The following is a 23,472-nucleotide window of genomic DNA, read 5'->3' as shown; positions in this document are numbered from 1 at the left end:
AATTCTATCCATATTCCTGCATGATCCGAAATGATAATAGGATCAATGGAGGCTTTACTCACTTGTTGCACTTTATTTGTTGAAACAAAAATATAATCTATTCTTGAAAATGATTTATGAACCTGTGAACAAAATGAATATTCCTGATCATTAAAATGAAGAATACGCCATATATCTTTCAAATCACATGATCGAACTAAATTATCTAGACCTAAAGATTTAATATTTTTACCTGGTTTTTTATCTAATATTGGATCCATTACAGCATTAAAATCTCCAGCCACCACTAAATTAGAGGCAGCCAGTGGTAATAACATATTTTGTAGCTTTTTGAAAAATTCTGATTGATTCGAATTAGGGGCATATATATTAAATAACGTCAGGGTATCATTTCCCATACCTATATCGATATGTATCCATCTTCCATGTGGATCTGAATTTTTTATCTTTATATTGGCCATACATTTTTTATTTATAAGGATTGCAACCCCTGCTTTTTTACCCACTGCTGGAGCAAAAAAACATTCTTTTATCCATCCACCTGATAATTTTTGTGATTCCTTTATATTAAGATGGGTCTCTTGCAGACAATAAATATCTGCATTTTGTTTTTTTAAATATGTTAATATTTTTTCCCTTTTAATTACATGATTCAGGCCATTGACATTAATAGAATATATTTTAAAAGACATTATATATTTTAATACTTTTCATTTTCTTATTCTTCCTCTCCTCTTTCATATTTAATAACCAAAAAATTTTCTTTATGACACACATATTAAACCCTAATGTATCTCCCTTAATTATTCTAATAAATTTTCTTCTTATCCCTCCCTTTCCCACCCAATACATTGGCTGCTTAAGGATACACATTGGAAATATAATCCTAACATTCTCCCCATTCCAGGCAATCAATATACAATTGTTTAAACAAATTTCCCTTCTATCTATCTATATTGATCTTTTATATTTATTTAATCATTTTTCATAACATTTTATTAATGTATCATTTTCCATTTAACAATATGTTAATTTGTATTTCCTTAGTATTATGATTTCAACATATAATTATTTTAAACTTATATGCAGTGTATTATTTAATAATTTTCATATATTCTGTTCTTTCTTTCATATAATTATTATTGTCTTTTCTTTGTATTGTTTTCCTCCATTTCTTCAATATTTCGATATGTTGTATTTCCTAATTTTTCATAGAGTCTTCAAAACCTTTTTAATATATTTTTTTAATATATCATAGGTTCTGGTTTAGAAAGAAACTCTTTTAGTTTTTCGGGATCCTCAAAATATAACGACTTGTCTCCAGATGACACTCTCATTTTCGCTGGATAGTATAGACCATATTTAAATCCTTTTTCTTTGAGTAGAGGTCTCATATCTAGTAGTCTTTTCCTTTTTGTTGCTGTGTTTTTGGCGAAATCTGGTAAAAACCATAATCTTGATCCTTTATAGTTTAAGTTTTTATCTTTTTTTGCAGCATTTAGTATCTCTAGTGCTTGTTGGTATCTCAACATTTTGAAAATGATTGGTCTTGGTCTGTTTTTATTTTCTGAATTTTTTATTGGGATTCTATGTGCCCTTTCAATTTCAATTGTTTGTTTCAAGTCTAATTGTAGAATTTTTGGAATTAAATTTTCAAGGAAAAGGATAGTATTTTTTCCCTCTAGATTTTCTTGTATTCCAAAGAGTTTGATGTTCTTTCTTCTTCCTCTATTCTCGTAATCCTCCAGTTGATCTTTTAATTTGTTTAATTCCAAGTTGTCGTTTTTACATCTTTTTGATTCACATTCTATAATTTCCATTTTTGATTCTAATTCAGTTGTTCTTTTGTTGTTGACTTCCATTTGTCTATGTATATTTAAAATTTCTTCTTTCATTTCAGACATATTAGTAATAGTTTCTTTCAGCATTTGTTTGATTTGTTTTAATTCTTCCATGACTTCAGCTTTGCTTAATGTGTCTGATTCTTCGATAGGAAGTGGTATTTTACTTGGTGTTATTTGTTCTTGTTTCTGTCTTTTTGCAGATGTACCTGTCTCATTTTTGTTTTGTCTAGTACTTGCCATTTTATTGTTCTCTTTTCCTTGTTTATTATTATTTCTTGTATTTAAATCTTTTAGATTTGGTATTCTTAGGTTTTTAATCTCTTTTCTTCCAAGATTTTGTTATATCTTTGAATTAGAAATTTTTCTTTTTAAGTTCTTTTCTTTTTCCTTTACCTATGTTAGTTTGAAAATTCTTTTCTCATTTTCACTTTTTCAATGATGTAGGGGAACTCTTTTTTTTTTTTCTCTCCTCTTACAAGCCCAATCGCAGCTCTGATTAAGGAGAGCAACTCTTTATTAGAGTTATTTTTTCTATTTTGACCAGCTTTAAGCAATTTTCTTCTGTTTTTTATCAGCGTCTCTCAAATTCCTCAATATCTTGCTGTTTCAGTTTTTTAAAATTCCGTTGAACCTTTTTTTTTCTGTCTCCTCTCTCACAAGCCCAATCGCAGCTTTGCCAGAGGAAATTGATATTCAGTTCAGTTCAGTATTTGTTTTTTATTAGTAAGCTGACATTTATTTGTCTTCAGTGCTTCAGCACCCAATTTCTAAGAGAAATGTAAGTCCTCCTCTCTCTCAGTTTTTTTAATCCCCTTTTTTATCAAAGAGTAATTTTTTTTTTTTCAATATAACTGGTCAGAACACAAATTCCTTTTTATATTTTTTCCAATCAATACTGATCTTTCACTTGTACTTCGCTGGTTTCAACGCTTCACTCAATTTCTATGAAACCGCCAAAATCACAAATGGTTTTCTGCCTTCCCGTTTCTTGTCTGCACTTATCTCACTTCAACTGCCTCAATTCAGGTTATATTTTTTTTTTTTTGGCTATATTTGATCAGATCACATTCTGGTCTTTCACATTCAACAGTATCAGTACTGCTGCAAAGTCTTTCGAATCAGTTGAAATACAGACAGTTCTCAACTTTCCTGACTTTAAACAGCTTCCTTTTTATGTTTCAGTATATATTTGTTCAGACTATAAACTTTTCTCCTCTATTTCGCCAAACTGTTCAATCACGTATACCACGCGGTTTCAGCGCTGCATTCAAACTTCAATAAACCGCCAGCACAAACGGTTCTATGTCTTCCCGACTCTCATCCGCACAAATCTCGCTTTAAATATAGTAATTCGGCTTTTTTTTTTTTCTTTAGTTATATTTTGTTAGAACATATTCATTCTTTACTTTTCCTCAATCTAACATATATCTCATAGTCTATTGAAATCGCCGACATTGACAGCTCTCTGCTTACCGATTCCCTTCAGCTTTTTTTTTTTTTAGTTTACGTTCGTCTCTCCGTCTCAGCGCTGCTTTCAAGCCTCTCCAAGCATCCGAAATCACAGACTACTTTCTCAATTCCCCTCAGCTTCTTTGTTATATTTGATCAGAATATAAGCACATACTTCAGCGCTGTATTCAATTCTATGTAACCGTCAGCTCAAACGGCTTTCCGTTTTTCCGTCTCCTGTCTGCACATACCCTTCTTCAAATATCGCAATTTAGGATTTTGTTTTGTATCTTTTATTCAGCTTTCCGTATATAAATTTATATACTATTATTTTGAAGGAAAAATAAATTTTTCTTTATTTCATTGCCTGAATGGTGAGGAGCTTCAGGATCACACCTCCATCCGTGCTCGCGCTAAGCCACGCCCTCTCGTGCAGACAGGTTTCAAATCAAGAGGCTGATGAAAAGCAGCAATCGCACTGAGATGGACTCGGATAGATGTAGACTGGAGTCCAGATTGTGATAAGTGAAGTAAATAGTCCAAAACAGAAGCCAAGGAGGTAGACATTGGCTCCATAGGGCAAGTGGAACACCAAACAGAAAATCTAGTCCATTTCTGGCCTTAACACTGCCTAGTGGACGGCTTTCTGGAAGCTACTATAATATCCTGTACAGACTGAAAGAACTGTAAAGAGTTTGTTATGTTGAAAGGAACCAAGCTGTTAAGTGTAGAGACTGCAGGTAAGGATGTAGCAAGGACCCTTGACTCTGAGTAAGTAGAGAGGGAAAAACTGGTTGAAGCAGAGGTTCCCTGGTGCTGAGTTGAAGTAGAAGGAAGTAGAAGGGAGTACCATGGTTGTCTGGGCTACCGAGGAGCTATCATAATCATGATGGCATGTTCTGTCTTGAGTTTGACAAGAGTCTTGAGAATCAGAGAGAATGGAGGGAAGGCATAGAGAAATTGACCCGTCCAATCCAGGAGGAAAGCATCTGCCTTGAGACGCTGGGGAGAGTATATTCGAGAGCAGAACTGAGGCAGCTTGTTGTTGAGGGGGGAGGCAAAGAGGTCTATTTGAGGAGTCCCCTAGCGAGCAAACACCTGACGTAGAAGCGAGGAATTGAGGGTCCATTCGTGTGGTTGCAGAAGACGACTCAATTTGTCCGCCAGACAGTTGTGCCGACCTTGAATGTAGACAGCTCTGAGAGAGATGTTGTGATGGATTGCCCAATCCCACAGCTTCAGAGCTTCTTGACAAAGGGAGTGAGATCCCGCACCTCCCTGTTTGTTGACTTGGTTGTCCATCCGGACAAGGACTACCTGGTCATGAAGAAGGTGTTGAAAAGCTTTGAGAGCATTGAAAATCGCACTGAGTTCCAACAGATTGATGTGACAAAGATGGTCTGCAGGAGACCAATGATCTTGGATACGGAGACCGTCTAGATGGGCTCCCCATCTAGTCTGTCAACGAGTCTGTTGTGAGAACCTTCTGATGAGAGAGAGTGTGGAACAGCAAACATCTGGAAAGATTGGAAGAAAGCATCCACCAGTGGAGAGACTGCTTCAACAAAGGAGTTACTGTAATTTGTTGAGAAAGTGGATCGGTAGCTTGTTGCCACTGAGATGCCAGGGTCCACTGAGGTATGCGAAGGTGAAGTCTGGCAAAAGGTGTCACGTGAACTGTAGAAGCCATGTGACTGAGCAGAACCATCATTTGTCTTGCTGAAATTGATGTGAGATGAGACACTTGATGGCAAAGGCGAATGAGGGTATCCCGACTTGGTGGAGGTAGAAACGCTCTGAGTTGGACAGTGTCCAGAGTGGCCCCAATGAACTAAACAGACTGAGATGGGGGTCAACTGGGATTTTGGAAAGTTGACTTCGAACCCAAGACATTGGAGGAACATAATAATCTGTTGGGTTGCTGCAATAACCCCTTCTTGAGAGGGGGCCTTGATGAGCCAGTCGTCCAGGTATGGAAAAACTTGAAGACCCTGGGCACAGAGGGCTGCAGCCACCACCACCAGACACTTCGTGAAGACTCTGGGGGATGAGGCGAGTCCGAAAGAAAGAACTCTGTATTGTAGATGGAAGATTCCCCACCCGGAATCGAAGGTATTTGCGAGAGGCTGGATGAATCGGGATATGAGTGTAAGTCTCTCTGAGATCCAGAGAGCATAGCCAATCTCCCTGATCCATCAGGGAATATAAGGTTGGTAAAGAAAGCATCCAAAACTTCTCTTTGACTAGAAATTTGTTGAGGGCTCTGAGGTCCACAATGGGTCGCAAATCCCCCATCTTCTTTGGGATTAGAAAATAACGAGAATAAAAGCCCATGTCCCATTGGTTTAAGGGAACTTCCTTGACAGCTCGAAGGCGAAGAAGAGCCTGAGCTTCCTGAAGAAGAAGGGGAAGTTGTGACAAATTTGAAGGACACTCTCTTGGAGGGTGATCTGGAGGCACTTGAAGAAAGTGAAGTGAGTATCCCTCCTGAAGGATGGTGAGAACCCAGAGATCTGAGGTGATCATCTCCCACTGGTGATAAAAATAGTGAAGACGACCTCCTATTGGCAGAAGAGAAGTCTGATGAAGGGAGGTTGGTATGCTCAGACTGGGAATGTCAAAAAGACTGAGCTGGTTTAGCCGTAGCAGGAGTCTGAGCTTTCTGCTGTTGTTGTTGCTGTGGTGGCCTTCCAGGCGGAGGCCTGGAGAAAGCTGGCGTCATTTTTTGAGGATAACAATGTGGTGGTTGTTTGTATGGCCGAGCAGGAGGAGTCTTAGGCTTCAGTCGAATCAAGGAAGCAAAAGAGCGTTCATATTCAGAGAGACACTTTGTAGCAGCTTCAATAGAATCATCAAAAAGTTCATTTCCCTGGCAAGGCCAGTTGGCTAGACCACTGTTCTTCAACCGCCGGTCCGTGGACCGGTGCTGGTCCGCAGGAAATTTCTGCCGGTCCGCGCAGGGCTGGTGAGATTGATTAACTTAAAATTTCCTGCCGGTCCTCGCAGGGCCAGCAAGATCGAGATATTTTCAGTTGGTTCGCGCAGGGCAGGAGAGATCATAGGGAGCCTCCGACAGTGGCTTTCTCCCCTCTCTGCAGCTCTTCTTACTTACCAGCGCAGCGATTCAGAAAGGCAGCCTTGGGGCTTTTGCTGAGTCACGGCTGTCTCTGATGATGCAACTTCCTCTTTCCTCAGAGGCGGTGCGACCTAACAAAGGACCCAAGGCTGCCTTCCTGAATCGCTGCGCTGGGAAGTAAGGAGAGCTGCTGGGAAGGGAGAAAGCCACTGTTGGAGGTTGGGAAGCTGCTGGGCAAGGGAAAAAAAGGGACAGTTGCTACTGGACCTGGAGAAGAAGGAGAGATGCAGCTGGGAGGGGAGGAGGGAAAGAAGTCTGGGAAGCTGCTGGGCAAGGGGAAAAAGGGACAGCTGCTACTGGACCTGGAGAGGGAGAAGGAGAGATGCTGCTGGGAGGAGAGGAGGAAAAGGAGTCTGGGAAGCTGCTGGGCAAGGGAAAAACTGATAACCTTTCTCACATAATGACCGAAATCGAAATATGGACAACCAACTTCAAACTGAAACTAAACACAGAAGAGACAAAAGTCTTCTTGGCAAGTCCCAAAGACAAAATCTCCAGCACAACAATACAATTAAACGGCCACAATTACCAAATCTCCAAAACCATAAAAATACTAGGTATCACACTGGACACACACCTAACCATGGCAGACCACACAAACCTAGTGATGAAGAAATGTTTTTGTACACTCTGGAAACTAAGGACCATCAAAAAATACTTTGACGCTACATCCTTTAGACTACTGGTACAGTCTCTGATCCTATCAACACTGGACTACGGCAACATCGTTTATCTAGCTATCCCAAAAATAACAGTTGAAAAATTAAGAATAGTGCAAAACAAGGCAGTCCGTCTAATCTTCTGACTGAGAAAAAACGACCACATTAGCCCTTACTACAAAAAGTTGCACTGGTTACCAATGGAGGCGCAAATTCTGTTCAAATTTGCCTGTATTTGTTTCAAGCAGGCCTGGGGTCTTGCACCTTCCTACCTACAACCTCACTTCATTTTACACAACCCCACAAGACCAACCAGAAATCAAAACATCTTTTCATACCCAAAGATCTCAGGCTGCAAATACAAATCCTTTTTGGACAGAACCTTCAAGTTCCAAGCAGGCAGACAGCAATCCTGGCTGAATAACTACATAAATAAAACCAATCTGACTTACGGTGCGTTCCGAAAATCAATTAAAACCGCTCTGTTTGACAAATTAATCTCCTAAACAGAAGCCTCTCCACTCTCAAGGATATATTCCCTATCTTTCACAATGCAATTTAATATCCTCTTTCTATTTCTTATGTAACTCTCATTCTTGCCTCCTGTAATTCGCTGATTGTCCAGCCTTCTTCGAATGTAAACCGCCTAGAAGTCTCTCGACTATGGTGGAATAGAAGAATAAAGTTATTATTATTATTATAGTTCATTTTCAATCTCTGGACAGAGGAAATGAATATGCAAGGGTACAAGTTTGCGTGTGCAAGTTTTTATAGCATCACATGGAACTGTTTGCTATTATTCTAATGCTTAAATTAGGTCGTACCTTTATCATAGATCCTTTGTTTTATAATCCTTTTTATTCAGTGCGGGGAACATGGTTCCATATAGTGACTATTTCTAAGTCACCTACTTTTTTTTAACCTTTTTTGTTTTTGCTAGCGTAAGGCAGTCGCGTCTTTGTAAGACTCACTTTCTCATCACAACACTCAAGTGGTACCAAAAAGCTTTATTCATTATACACCATTAAACTCATTTTAAATGCCCTAGAGGTTTAAAACACCAAAACCAAAACTGTCTAGGGTGATGACCTTGTGTGATCTGCTACAACCATTTCTTAATGGTCTCGTAGAGTTGTTTATTTCTTGCTTTAATTAAAGAAAAAGAGTTAAGGACTGCATACGACTTGTGAGAAGGCTGTGGCGCCGGGCCACTTGGAGAGAGAAAACTCTGAAAAGCACAAGTGAAGGCGAGGGGAAGGGAGGGAGATGGCCAGAAGAGATGCCTGGACCACAGCTGCTGGTCCGCACAATCACGAGGAGGACTGCTGACCGGGCGGGGTGGGAAGGGAGGCAACGCGCGGCAGATACTATACTGCAAGGACAAGGCCATTCACTGCTCCAGTGGGTGGTGAATGGCCGTGTCCCCGTATCCGCGGCTACCAGTCTTTTTATCGCCCAGTTCCTGCAGGTTACCCATGACATTCTCTAATACACATAGAACTGCCATATGCTGTGCCTGTTCATCTTCTCACTGCAGCTGGAAATGGAGAAGGAATTTGTGTCTCAGCCAAGCAGGGGTAGCTCCAACGGCTTGTGTCTTCAGCCTACCTTTTATTTAGGTTCCCATACGATTCTTTAGGCCTTTTAAAAGAGTGACCCGCCTGGCTACAGACTGCAACATCGGGCCCTTCTCCCAGGCAGAGCTGTCCCAGGACTACTTGGAACCTCTTACCACAGGGAAGCTTCAAACAAGAACAGAATTCAGACATCTTTTCAACTCACTTGCAGAAGTTAAGTCTGAGGAGCGGAGGCGCTGTCCAGAGAGACAAGGAGATCGAGAGAAAAAAAAAAAATGATTGAGGTTTTCTGCAAGCAACTCGCGAGCTGAGGTATTTAACCCATATGTAAGGAATCATATGCTGTTTGCATAGGAATAGGGTAACCAGATTTGTTAAAGAAAGAAAAAAAAAGGACACATGGCCCCACCCCATTCCTCCTTCAGCCCCACCCCTACACAAACCTTGTCTCTTCTCCTTCCCTGAGTCTGGCCATGTCTGAAGGGCCTCCAAGCATGCAACGTGATGAGGTCACATGTGTGCGTGATGTCATCGTGTTACATCTGTGCATACTCAGAGGCCCTCTAGACACAGCCCCAAGCTAAGGGCCTTCCAAAACCCGGAAAAACTGCTGGGTTTTGAAAATCCATCTGGACAGCCGGACAGTCCTCTAAAAAGAGGACATGTCCGGATTTTCCCAGATGTCTGGTAACCCTACACAAGAAAATAGATTTTATTTCATGTGTAAAACGTGGATGGAGCACAGGTTAGTAATGCTTATAATACTGATAGGTTTGAAAAGCCTCAATGTTGAATATGTTTCAACTGCAAACTAATGTATTAATTTATTAATAAACATGCATTTTTGTAAGACTAAAACATCTCAATAAATATGTCAAAATATACTGACTTTTTAAACTTCTCCTTTATTCCCCAAATGAAGAAAATGACTTTTTAGTTGAAAATATTAGTGGTTACAATAAATGAAAAGCAAACATGTACTTATGAAATTAATACCGCTTTCATTTGCAGCCGCCGACTCCATGGGAATTTTGTCAATTAAATCTACAGGAGTGGATGGGTTATCTCTTGATATGCCTAAATAAAAGAAATCATGGGGAAAATGTAAGCAATTCTTATAACAATGAGCAAAAGATTCAAAAACTGAAGTGTAGATTTAGCAGTGGTCACTTACAATAATTGCCTTCAGAATGTCGATTCTAAATGCTATTATTTAACTATCAAATGATTTTTTAACCTGTTTTGTGATTTATCAAACCTCAGCATTAGTCACATGGAAGCTTGTATTAGCAAAGCTGTACAAATATGTCCTACATATATAAATTTCCAGATCATCATAAAAGAGATTAGGTTCTTATCTTGCTAATATCTTTTCTAATGGATAGATGTCATTCTGGACAGATGGATAATATCCCCATGCTCACAAACCGTGCAGAAGGAATCCACTCCAGCTTTTGAATACTCCTGGAGTGCTCTGCTGCCCCCTTCAGTTTGTACCAAAGCGGGTGATAGCCTAATATAGAAACACATGTGAAGGAGGGGTAGGGGAAAACTCCCCTAACTACAAAGCACAGTTACTTACCGTAACAGGTGTTATCCAGGGACAGCAGGCAGATATTCTCTACATGTGGGTGACGCCACCGACAGAGCCCCCTAGCGGACGTTTTCGCAAGCAGACTTGCTAGAAGACCTTCAAGCTTGTGATTGGCCCGCGTATGCGCGCATGCCCCTCCCGCCCGGTCTAGGGCATGCGTCTCCTCAGCGTGTCCTCAGTTCAGATAGCTAGCAAAGAAGCCAACCACGGGGAGGTGGGTGGGTTGCGAGAATATCTGCCTGCTGTCCCTGGATAACACCTGTTACGGTAAGTAACTCTGCTTTATCCCAGGACAAGCAGGCAGCATATTCTCTACATGTGGGAGATCTCCAAGCTAACCAAAATGGGATGGAGGGAAAGTTGGCAATTTAGGAGAACAGATTTTGTAAAACAGACTGGCCAAAATGGCCATCACTCCTGGAGAAAGTATCCAGACAGTAGTGCGAGGTAAACGTATGAACCGAGGACCAAGTGGCAGCCTTACAGATTTCCTCGAGCGGAGGAAAGCAACAGACGCCACCATCACTCTGACCTTGTGGCCAGTGACTCGACCCGGGAGAGAGAGACCAGCCTGAGCGTAACAAAAAGAGATACCAGTGGCCAACCAGTTAGAAATGGTCCACTTAGAAATAGAACGACCCAAGCGATTAGGATCGAAAGAGATGAACAGCTGGGGAGTAGTACGATGAGGAGCGGTGCGCTTCAAATAGAAGGCCAGCGTATGCTTACAATCAAGAGAATGCAGAGCCACCTCTCCAGGGTGAGAATGAGGCTTTGGAAAAAAACACAGGGAGAACAATGGATTGGTTGATGTGAAACTCAGAAACAACCTTAGGCAAGAACTTAGGATGGGTACGGAGCACCACCTTATCATGATGGAAGACAGTGAAAGGAGGGTCCGCTACTAAGGCTTGAAGCTCACTGACCTGACGGGCAAAAGTGAGAGCAATAAGAAACACAGCCTTCTAATTTAGTAGTGGCTGGAGACTTTAATGCTGTGATGGATCCATTAATTGATTTAAAAAAAAAAACCAAGTAAAAATATAAAATCATTAGGGTTAGATAATTTGGTTCAGTCATGTGATTTAAAAGATATCTGGCATATTCTTCATTTTAATGATCAGGAATTTTCATTTTGTTCAAAGGTTCATAAGTCTTTTTCAAGAATAGATTATATTTTTATACCAACTCATAAAGTTCAACATGTGATTAAAGCTTCTATAGATCCAATTATTATATCTGACCATGCAGGAGTATGGATTGAATTACAATTAGATCAACAAGAGTATAGAAAACGTATCATCAAGCCTATATTTTACGTCAGGGTATGTATTGGATCCTCCCAGAACTCATAGATAATGCCCCGGATTGGCTGTATTTGGAGTGGCGTCTCTTTTTTTCCTTTAAATTTAGTTCATGTTCTTAGTATTAAAATGCCGAGAAGGTATAAGGATAACAGAATTTTATCTGATACATGGAAAACATTGAGATACATTAGTAACTTAACACTTATTCCAATTAGTAAATCAACGAATCAGTCTTTATGGATAAACTCCAAGATTCAAATTGGCGGATCTAAAATCTTATGGAAGAACTGGATTATTGCAGGTATTCGAACTCTGAATGATGTTATTTCAGATGGTAAACTGCTTGAATTTTCACAGCTGCAGCATAAATTTGGTCTTAATAAATCACAAAGTTTTAAATGGTTGCAGCTGAAGCAGGCTATTCAGGTGGGGTTCCCTGAATGGAAAACATTGAATAATCAGTATAGTCTAGAGTTCCTATGCTTTCAAGCGGACTTCCTGGGACATCAAGCCGCATTGTTTCATAAATTAATATCTGGAAAGGAGTCACGTGATGTGTTGAGCCGAGCAGGACGTGCCTTGCTCGAGCTCCGGGGCCTCGGGTTCCCCCCTGCACCTTTTCCCAGAGCCTACGTGAACTTGCACCGCTGATTTTGTTTGGCTCTTTATGGATCGTTTTGTACAACCCGGGAGCCCTGCTATGAGCGGTAAATCAACGCGCAGCAACCAGGATCGGGAAGGACGGACGCTGCGACCCGATCCTAAGATGGCGGCGGTGGGGGCTGAATCGGGCTCGGAGCTCCCGTTGTCGGCAGCTCACATAGCAGCTTTGTCCGCTTCCATTGTCAGGGCCTTAGATGCCCGCTTTGATCAGCTCTCGGGTCAACTGACATCGCTTGAGTCCCTCCTGTCAGAAACGACTAGACGAACAGGAGAACTGGAAACCCGACTAGCACATGTGGAAGAGGTCCAAACAGCCTCGGGGACGGACTTGAGATCTCTGCAGGATCAGTTATCCCGGCAGGCCGACAAACTTGAGGACCTCGAGAATCGCTCGAGACGGGACAATTTATGCCTTATTGGCCTGCCGGAAACGGTGCCCGAGTCCCAACTTATTGCGGTGTTAGAGGCCTGGCTGCGTGCTGAGTCCCCGCTCCCTGAAGGTATGGGGCCTTTGCGGTTGGACCGAGCCCATCGTCTTGGGAGACGTGCTGATGACCATACCAGGGCCCGAGTCACCATTTTTAAAGTGCATAACTCAGCCCACAAGATGGAGTTAATGAGAACTTACCACCAAAAACATAATACTGTTACTTATGAAGGCACCCCAGTTCGTCTCTTTCAAGACTACTCTCCTGCACTCCAGGAACGAAGGCGTCGCTTCTCCAGAGTGTGCTCGACACTTTTTGATCGGAAATTTTGCTTCCAATTGCTTTATCCTGCCCTGTTGAAGGTCTGGACGACAACGGGATGGAAGACTTATGCCTCGGTGGAGGAGGCCCAGGCATTTGTGGATGCTTTTCCGGGAGAGTCTGGGCCGTCCTCGGCTCCTTAACATGGTTGGGCGCAAACATGTGACTTCTCCTTGCCTGATGGAGTTTGGTCTGCAACCGCCGGAAGGCTGGATATTGAACCTTCGTTGTGCCTTCCTCCCCCAGTATAGCTGAACCGCTTGCAGGTGGTTTTTGCTATGCTACTCCTGGCCTGTATCATCTTGGTTGCCACTTGATTTTCTGGACCCCGTTTTGTGGCTTTGTGGCCTTGTTTGTTGGCCCTTCACTTGTGTGTTGGCCGCTCGACTGGCATCTTCTTGCTCCTCTGGTACTCTGTTGGCAGCTGGGTGATCGGACTTTGCCAGCCGTCCTAGTCTTGCTGGCCTGTCTTGTTGTTTTAAAGTAGTTGTGGCCAATTTGAGGGGGCTTCACTCTCCACTGGGGTGGATTGTGTGACTGTGTTTTGGGGGTTGGTTTCCTGGGGGGGGGGGGCGATTGTTTGTTATTAGTTTGTATGGGGCACCAGATGACCCTGGTTTGTTACCTGTGTTGAGTGGGGTTTGTCTGGGTTTTGGACTTCCTGGGGGGCTGACTGAATGCGTGTGGGGAGGATGGGTTTGATGGGCTTGTGTTTGAGGGGTGGTCTTGACTGGGGTTTTGGTGGGGTGTGTCTGAGGTGAATGAAGTGGGGGGACCAGGGGGCCCCGTCTACATCTCAGCGTGACTCCTTCTCCGTTCCACAAGTGTGGGATGGAGAGCGCCTTTTGGATGGGGCCTTTGGGGTTTGGGTTTGGTTGGGGCTTCACTCCACTTCGGTGGGCTAGACCGTGGGTTGGTTGTTGGGGACATGGGGGGCTTGGTTTTACTCTCAGATGCTTGGGGTTTGTTTTTTGGGTTTGAGCTACCTGCTGTTTTGTTTATTCCTTCCTGGGAGTTTGGGGTTTCTTTTCTCCGTATTTCTCTGTGTGACACTAACCTCTTGCCCATGTGAGCTGCTGGTTTTTGAGTGCTTTTCCTTTTCCCTGTCTTGGGTTCTAGTACTTAGTGAGACTGATATCCCTGGGAGAGGCTGGGCTCCTGGGGGTTTGCTTTTGTGGTATCGTTTAGCTGTGGGTCCTACTCCTTCTGTTTTCTGGCTGCTATAAGCTCGCCTTTTAGGCTAATTTCTTGGAATGTTGGGGGCATTACGTCCCCGATTAAGAGGCCTAAAATTTTGGTGGCGCTGCAGAGACATCATGCTGATATTGCCTGTTTGCAGGAAACTAGGCTTACCGATGAGGAACATCTTAAGTTACAGCGTTCATGGGTGGGAGAGGTTTATTTTGCGTCTTCCCCTGGACGCCACGGTGGGGTTGCGGTGTTGTTTAGAAAATCTTCACCTCTGGGAGTGCAGGTCCTTGACAAATCTCCGGAGGGTCGTTATTTATTTTTGCGAATTTCGTTGGGAGACCGGAGCTATTTGTTACTGGTGGTTTATGGTCCTAATTCGTCGGAATCCACATTTTTGTGAGCATTGGTTGCGCTTCATTCCCGGTTCTCTGGCGATCCCTTGTTCTTGGTAGGTGATTTCAATTTGGTTAGTGATCCTGATTTAGATAAATCGGGGCTTCCTCCCTCTGCCTTTGGGGCTCGAGGCCGACTTCTCGCTGATTTTTGCGACACCCTCTCTGTGGTGGATCCCTGGCGCCTCTTACATCCTGAGGTCCGGGACTATACTCATCTCTCCAGAGCCCATAATACTTGGTCTCGCATTGATTACATTTTTATATCAGTAGGTCAGTTCCCCTCAGTTTCGTCAGCGGAGATTGGCCCTTTGGCCATTTCCGATCACGCGCCTATTTGGATTGATATCGATCTGGATCCTTCCTATGTTCGTTCTTCTTTTTGGCGATTTCCCTTTTATTTGGCCCAGGATGTGGAGTTTCAAACTTTTTTGGAGACTCAGTGGGATGACTATCTCCAACATAATGGTCCACATCAAGACAATCCCGTCTTGTTTTGGGAGACTGCCAAATCCGTGATTCGAGGTCACATCATTTCCTTCCTCTGTAACAGACACCGACACATTAACAGTAGTATTATAACTCTACAACGTGATCTTGGTGCAGCTAAGCGAGCCTTTCAAGCTACTCCCTCTCCTGCTACCAGAGAACACTATCTGTCTGCTCAGGGTACGCTTAACTCGTTACTCCACTCTCGTTCGATGAAATGGGCGGCCTTCCACAAACATCGATTTCACAGATTTGGTAACAGACCGGGGCGACTATTGGCCCGTCTGGTCGATGCTCGGCTGGGCCGCAAACCGATCCTGACTCTCAAGACCCCGGGTGGGGCTCGAGTGACAAAAACTTCGCAGGTGGCAGACACACTTCTTGATTTTTTTACTCACCTCTATGCTGCACCGGAAGAGATCTCTGGGGACCTCATTTCTGACTATTTGCACTCGTCAGGCATGCCGCGCTTGGATGCAGCCGTAGTGACTCGTCTCAATGAGCCCCTTCAGGTGTTAGAATTACAGGTTGCTATCAAATCTCTAAGATCGGGTCGGGCTCCTGGTCCAGATGGGTTTTCCGGCGAGTTTTATCGTATTCTCTCACACCGCGTTTGTGGGCCCTTACTTGACTACTACAATGCGGCTGTAAATAGGGGCTCCTTTCCACGCTATGCGAACGAGGCCTTAGTTACTTTGTTATTAAAACCGGGTAAAGCGGCAGATGACCCGGGGTCTTATCGCCCGATCTCTTTACTTAATGTTGATTTAAAATTGTTTTCTCGTCTTTTGGCCAACCGTCTTGCGCCCCTTCTTCCTTCTGTTATCCATGAAGACCAGGTGGGCTTTGTTAGGGGTCGGCACTCAGTTCGCAATGTGCACAAAGTCCTCTTTGCGCTGGCTCATTGCCAGGACTTGCACATTGACTCACTCTTTGTTAGCCTAGACACATCTAAAGCATTCGATAGTGTCAATTGGTCCTTCTTGTTTCCCACCCTTGAACATGTGGGATTGGGTGGGTTTTATCTTAGTGCAATCCAGTCTTTATATTCTAACCCGAGGGCGTCTCTTTTGGTTAATGGTACTCGCACGGATTCCTTTCCTATCTTTCGAGGTACTCGACAAGGCTGCCCCCTATCTCCTCTTCTTTTTCTTCTGTTTCTGGAACCCTTGCTTTGTACTCTACGCCATTTTGATGAGGTACGGGGCCTTCAGGTTGCGGGTGAGTTTCTGAAGACTCTGGCTTTTGCGGACGATATGTTTTTAATCCTGACCAGTCCGGAGGTGTCTTTGCCCCTTGCGTTGAACCTTATTTCAGAATTTGGTTTTCATTCTGGCCTTTCCCTTAATCTTGACAAATCATTGGCTATGCCTTCTACTCCGGCAGTTCGTACTTCTTGGAAGGGTTCCTTCCCTTTATGCTGGGCGGAGTCAGAGCTTCGCTATTTAGGCATCCGCATACCTATGGATCTTGCCCTTCATTAAATGTTGGCTCTTTGTTTTCTACCTTTGGGACACGGTTGCAGTTGTGGCGGGGTCTTCCACTTTCTTTGTTGGGTAGGGTGAATCTGTATAATATGCTTGTTGTACCACAGTGGCTGTATGTCTTTCAGGTTCTTCCCCTCTATCTGTCCCCTCACGATGAGAAGCATATTCCTCTGGATAGGTAAGCGTGCTCGCCTTCCTTATAAGAGGGCGGCCTTACCTTGGTACAAAGGTGGTTTGGGGTTATTGAATCTTCGTTTCTTAACGATTGCTTGTGGTATGCGCCACATTAATGATCTTTTTAGTGGTACCTCCACGTTTACTAACACCTCGTTGGAACTTTCTTGCTTTACCTCTACTCACTTTAGTGCGTTTCTTCACTCTCCTTTGCTTTCTAAGTGGGAATCTGCACCCAGTGCGTTGTTGCATTTCCCTCTTCGCCGGACCTGGCACTGGGTTTGTAGGTTTCATTCTCTCAGTCCTCTGGTCTCTCCATTTTTACCTTTGCGCTATAATATTCGCTTTCCTCCGGGGGTGGACAATGCTAGCTTTGTGCATTGGGAAGCAAAGGGGATTAGTTTTTTATTTCATTTGGTTGATGATGAGGGTCGGATCAAACCCTTTGACCTGCTCTGTGAGGAATTTACTCTGCCTCGCACAGATGTCTATGCCTACTTACAGATTCGCCACTACTTATCCTCTTTGTCTAGTAATCATCTTTTGGCCTCTAGTCGGGAACTGTTGCTGGAGGCCTTTACATTTGGCTCTCAACAGCCTGTCCCATCGAAATTTTACCATAGACATCTGAAGGACGAGTCCCCTATGCTTGCTTTTATTAGATTGCGGGATGCTTGGGTGGGCGATTTGAATGTGGAATTTTCTGATGAAGTAATTTTGAATGCTATCAAAAAGTTACCTCTATATAGTAAATATGCTATTTTTTGGGAAAAACACTACAAATTGACTCTTCGCCTGTATATCTCTCCTCGGATAGCTTTTCTGGCAGGGCTGTGCCCGACTGCGGACTGTCGACGCTGTGGTGCTCCGGACGCCAGTCTTGGCCACATGTTTTGGTCTTGTCCAGCCATTCAGACCTTTTGGGATGCTGTTTTTCTTTTTGTTGACGACATCTGGAACATAACGGTTCAGAGATCAGCTTTGGTGTTATTTGGAGCCTCCTTACACTTCCATCCCCGTCGGCCCGGGGCCTCCGCATTCCTGCGTTGGACATCAGTGATTGCTATCAAATGTATTTTGCTTAAATGGATGGAAGCGGAGGCACCTGCCTATTCCCTTTGGCGTTGCCACATGATTACGTTGCTTTCCTGGGAACGGAGAGGAGTTCCGGACATTTCTTCCTTGCCAGGATGAGCCTTTCAACGAATTTGGGAGCCCTTTTGGACCACATTGTCTCCGGTGGCTTGTAGCCGCCTTTTGAACTGTTAACCCCTTGGTACTTGTCTTTTTGCTCATGGTTTCTTCTGTTTTTTGTTTGGCATCAGTGAGAGTGGGTGGGGGGAGGACTGGAGTGTGGGTTGGGTTGGTGGGGTGGGTTGGTTGCCTTCTGGTGTGAAAAATTTGAGCTGCCTTGTTGATCTTTGCCCTTGTTCTGGATTGTTGATGTTCTTGATGCTCAATAAAATATATTTGACGATAAATTTATATCTGGAGATATGAATAAAAAACCAAAAAACGGTCTTAGAGACATTTGGAGCATTGAGATTAAGCAGCAAATTTCTGCATCTCAATGGCCACGAATTTGGTCTTGGAGAATGAGATGTACAGTATCAGCATCTATGAGGCAAACTTGGTTCTTTTTGTTGCATAGAGAGTTTTGGACCCCTGTTCGTTTACAAAAGTTAGATAGCTCTAAGTCTAATAAATGCTGGCATTGTAATCTGGAAGCGGGGACACTTGATCATTTAATTTACCATTGTCCCTGTATAAGATTATTTTGGAATTCAATTTGGACTCAAGTAAATTGTCCATTAGAAAACCATGTTGCATTATCCTGTAATACTATTCTGTTTGGCATGGCTCTGAGGAAAAAAAAATTAAATATCAGCACATAATAACAAACTATTATTAATCTTGACTGGGGTTGCTATTTGGGGGCCATTGGAAAAGTATTGTAATGAATAGGCATCATTTTTCTTCCTTTTTTAGATTTATTATATGCACACTCAGGGGGGAGGGAGGATTTAGGGAGGAAATTTTATAATTATGTTTATAATAATAGTATAATATATTTTATATAGAATAACTGATGAAGGGTGGGTGGGTAGGGTTTTTATCATTAATGGTCTATTAGATTTTATGTGTTAGATTTTAAAGTGCTATATTGGAATCAATGTATGATATATTTTTGTGCACTTGTTTGATTTTAAAATGAATAAAGAATTGGGAAAAAAACCCCAAAACTTTAAAGAAAATCCAAGATGGCGGGCCGCCACAGGTGCTGATTTTGACAGAAAAACAGCCGTTAAAATGCAGGAAAATGCTAAAAATGGTGATTTTAGGATTTTACAGGGGGGGGGAGACCAGGGCATGCAGGGAAACCCCCCAAACCCCCGATTTGAGGATCCCCCAAAATCAGCAGACTCTGTGACTCAGACACCACAGAGACAAGTGCTGCAATGCATTTCAATGGCAGCCAGCATTACACAGTGCAAGCATAGGGAGATCATTACCTCAGGAGCTGATTAAACTGGAATTTCAGATATTCTGGCCACCTCAACTTCCCTGCACCTCAGATCATGGCCACCAGGACCCCTCAGGGAAATCAGGGAAGACACGTGGCGCAGTTCCGATCCCGGTGTACCTCCTCAGAACCGCAGCAGCCTGCGCTCTACCCCTTTGAGGACGAACCAGGGGAGAGATGGCTCCCTAACCTGGAGACCCGATTCAATCTGCAGGCTGTCCAGATGGCTTACTGTAGTTTCAGGCTTACAGAGCACCCTCCAGAAGCAGACAAAATTTAAAATGTCTGCGATCTCCCGCCGAAGGATCACTCACACAGAGTTGATCTGCAGCACGTGGGCAAACCCGCAAAGAAAAAAAAGACTAGGAAGTGAAAACAAATCATGAGCAGAATTAACTGAGATGAAACCAAGCAGTGAAGCTGCAGGAACAAACTGAACAAGACAGGAAGCTCCCGGGCAGGTAGCCCAAAGGGGAGGGATCATCTTTTAATTGCCCTGCAGCTGAAGCTAATAGAGATACAAGATCCCACCCGTTCAGCTTCCAGAGATATTGTTCAAGAAATGTCTTTGAAAGTGTCTCGACAGGAATCCTCACACTCCATACAAGGAGCCAAATCTTTGGGAGTGCTTCGAGATTCCTCAATCCAAACCATTGAATCTATGGAGTTTCGATCTACAGCTTCTAGCCCTATTCATTCACCAGCGGCACTGCCCGTTTCCAGGCATAGGACAAAGTCTCCTCGATCTCTACCGAGACCTACTTCCAGGCAGCGCTCTCGTTATAGATCGAGGCCCTCATCAAGGCATCCATCGAGGTGCAGGTCTTCTGCAGAAAAGCTTTCTTCGTACAAGCCTTCCAGCTCTTCGAGGCCTCCAACTCCTCGATCGAGGTCACCAATTGCAGACCCTGAGGACTCAACTGCTTCCAATGCCTCCTCCAAGTCTGTCTATTCCTTGGGTTACCAATGCTCCAGAGAGGCTTTGCCTTCGTTTTCCACTCGAGGCGCCTCAAGGTTATCGAGTCCTTCTCGAGGCCAGGCTCTGACGGATCAATTGTCCTTTTCTTCCTTTCTTCGTCAAATGACTGATGACCTCATCAGCCGTCGGCACAGTGCTGGCAGCCTCTAAGAAGGTGAATAGAATGCTAGCTATTATCAAGAAAGGCATTATAACCAGATCGAAAGAGGTCATCCTGCTGTTGTATCGGACAATGGTGTGCCGGCATCTGGAGTACTCCTTGTATGGAGTGTGAGGATTCCTGTCGAGACACTCGCAAAGACTCGACTCCTTGCATAGAGTGTGTAGATTCCAGACCAGACACTCACAAAGACTCGTCTCCTTGCATAGAGTGTGTAGATTCCAGACCAGACACTCGCAAAGACTCGACTCCTTGCATAGAGTGTGAAGAGTCCAATCGAGACACTCACAAAGACTCGACTCCTTGCATAGAGTGTGAAGAGTCCAATCAAGACACTCGCAAAGACTCAACTCCTTGCATAGAGTGTGTAGATTCCAGACCAGACACTCGCAAAAACTCAACTCCTTGCATAGAGTGTGTAGACTCAGCTCGAGGCACAGGCAGGTACTCGACCTCGTGGGAGACTGCTGATTGCCCAGGCTGGACTGCAGGAAGCAGAGTTGAGGCAGAACCGTATTTGCTCAATAAATGAACAACTTCTGCTCTAACATAGTCTGGAGAGAAGCCTGCAATTGTGGATCCGAGACTGAAACTGGACCACTTGTTGAGGCTAAAGGCTCCGAGGCGGCAGTAGAAGCATGCTTCAGCTTGGAGGATTAATGCTTGGAAAGCTTGAGGACCACTGCAGGAACCTTCTGACCTGAGGGAAATTCAGGGGAAGATAAAGCAGATGTACTCAAGGTCAAAGATGATTCAAACGAGGAAGATCTGATGAGACTTGAGGTCGGAGTTGTGGAAACAGGAGGACCCCCGGATGAAGTCTTGACCGAGTCAGAAATTGAGGTAGAGGGTGTAGCTGAAGAGTCCATCCTGAACAGCTTTTCCACTTGAACTTGACGACGTTTAAGGGCTCGAGGTTGAAGAGTAGCACAGCGCGGGCACGACTTCGGACTATGGTAAGGCCCGAAACAGTGAAGACACCAGCGGTGTGGGTCCGTGAGGGAAATTGCACGCTGGCATTGGATATACTTCTTGAAGCCCATGACTGGCCGGGACATAGGAGGGAAGATAGCCGTTGCAAAGTCGAAGCCCGCAGGCACGTGACCCATCCCGCCAGTCAGACAAAAAAAAAAAAAAAAGAAGTGTTATTTTTTCAACTAAGAGAAAGAAAAAAGGCACAGCGATTCGGCTAAAATAAAATAACACAAACCGCGGTGAAGAGAAGGCACGAAGTGAACGAAGTTCAGCGCAGAGCGTCAAAGACAGACTTCTCGGCTCCGCGGAAAACTGAGGAGACTCGCCCTGTGCTGGGCGGGAAGGCACTTGCGCATGCTTGGTGTGGCAGACTCAAAACTTCTGAGTTTCTACCAGCAAGTCTGCTTGCAAGGCTGTCCGCATCCGGGCTCCGTGGATGACGTCACCCATATGTGAGAATAGGCTGCCTGCTTGTCCTGGGATAACAAAGTATAACCAGCATAAAATGGCGCGACTCCTCTCTCCCAAAATTTATGTGCACAACACCAGTGACATCTCCCCACCAAAATGCTTGACACTGGTTAAAAGAATCAGGATAATGAATAAACAAGACAACTCTGACAGTTTTTACCTGACATCATCTCTGTAACCCGCTCAGAACTGTGGATTTGGTAGGATATACATTTTTAAAAAATAAATAAACGATGCTTTACAAATTTTTCGTCAAAACCAGCTACTGACAGAAACATTTAATTTGTCTCGGTATCTAATTTTAACTACATCAAAACAAAAGCTTTCACTTACTGGTTTTACTATCTGGTTCTGAAGTTGGCGCACCTCCCCATGACCATCTTTTCTGTCGTTGTTCTAATCGTTTGCTACGCTCTAAAGTGCGCCGTAGAGCTGCTTCATATCGTTCCTATAAGAAAATAATGTCTTGGTTAAATTAAAAATACTGTATTATACTTGATTACATTATATATTTTATTTATATATATATATTATATTATATTGTATTATTGTATTATATCACATACTTGAAAGGTATTAATGTAGAACAAAATCTTTTCCAGAGAAAGGAAAATGGTAAAACCAAACAGCATAATTTGAGTTTGAGGGGTGGTAGACTCAAGAGTAATATTAGGAAATTCTTCTTTACGAAGAGGGTGGTTGATGCATGGAATGTGCTCCTGAAGGTGGTGATGGAGAGGAAAACGGTGACAGAGTTCAAACAAGCGTGGGATGAACACAGAGGATCTCTAATCAGATAAAGCAATGTTACTTACCGTAACAGTTGTTATCCAGGGACAGCAGGCAGCTATTCTCACTAATGGGTGACAAGATCCAACGGAGCCCCGATGCGGACGCTTCTTTGAAGAAAAACTCGAAGTTTCGAGTCGCCCACACCACACATGCGTGAGTGCCTTCCCGCCCAGAACAGGGCGCGTCTCCTCAGATTAGATAGCTAGTAGAGAAGCCAACCCAGGGGAGGTGGGTGGGACGTGAGAATAGCTGCCTGCTGTCCCTGGATAACAACTGTTACGGTAAGTAACATTGCTTTATCCCAGGACAAGCAGGCAGGTATTCTCACTAATGGGTGACCTCCAAGCTAACCAGAGAGGGATGGTGGGAGAGTTGGCAACTTAGGAGAATAAATTTTGCAATACAGTTTGGCCAAACAGTCCATCCCGTCTGGAGAAGGTATCCAGACAGTAGTGAGAAGTGAAGGTATGAACCGAGGACCAAGTGACAGCTTTACAAATCTCCTCAATCGGCGTTGATCTGAGGAAGGCTGCAGAAGCTGCCATCGCTCTGACCTTATGGGCTGTGATTTTTCTGTCAAAGGGCAATGCAGCCTGGGCATAACAGAGTGAGATGCAAGCCGCCATCCAGTTAGAGATGGTGCGCTTGGAAACAGAGCATCCCAACTTGTTCGGATCAAAGGAGATGAAAAGTTGAGGAGCAGTTCTGTGAGGCTTGGTGCGTTCTAGGTAGAAGGCTAAAGAACGCTACAGTCCAGAGTACGCAGGGCAGATTCTCTGGGCTGAGAATGTGAGACAACTTTAGGAAGGAATTTCGGGTGTTTACGGAGAACCACCTTGTCATGATGAAATACTATAAAA

At 43.7% G+C, this 23,472-nt stretch overlaps 1 protein-coding gene across 4 annotated transcripts in view; it reads right to left on the bottom strand.

Annotated features, from left to right (window-relative positions):
• MAP7D3 (MAP7 domain containing 3) overlaps positions 1-23,472 on the bottom strand; it is a 289,399-nt gene that overhangs the window by 176,153 nt on the left and 89,774 nt on the right. For all 4 annotated transcript variants that reach the window (XM_033945723.1, XM_033945721.1, XM_033945722.1 and 1 more), the window contains exons 5-6: positions 22,154-22,268; positions 9,662-9,742 (exon numbers count right to left, since the gene is read on the bottom strand). In XM_033945723.1, the coding sequence (XP_033801614.1) occupies positions 9,662-9,742; positions 22,154-22,268 (196 nt within the window). The remainder of the gene's footprint in view (positions 1-9,661; positions 9,743-22,153; positions 22,269-23,472) is intronic.

Source organism: Geotrypetes seraphini, chromosome 5, assembly GCF_902459505.1.
Source record: "Geotrypetes seraphini chromosome 5, aGeoSer1.1, whole genome shotgun sequence".
Lineage (NCBI taxonomy): Eukaryota > Metazoa > Chordata > Amphibia > Gymnophiona > Dermophiidae > Geotrypetes > Geotrypetes seraphini.
This window is presented reverse-complemented; position numbering and strand designations above follow the sequence as displayed.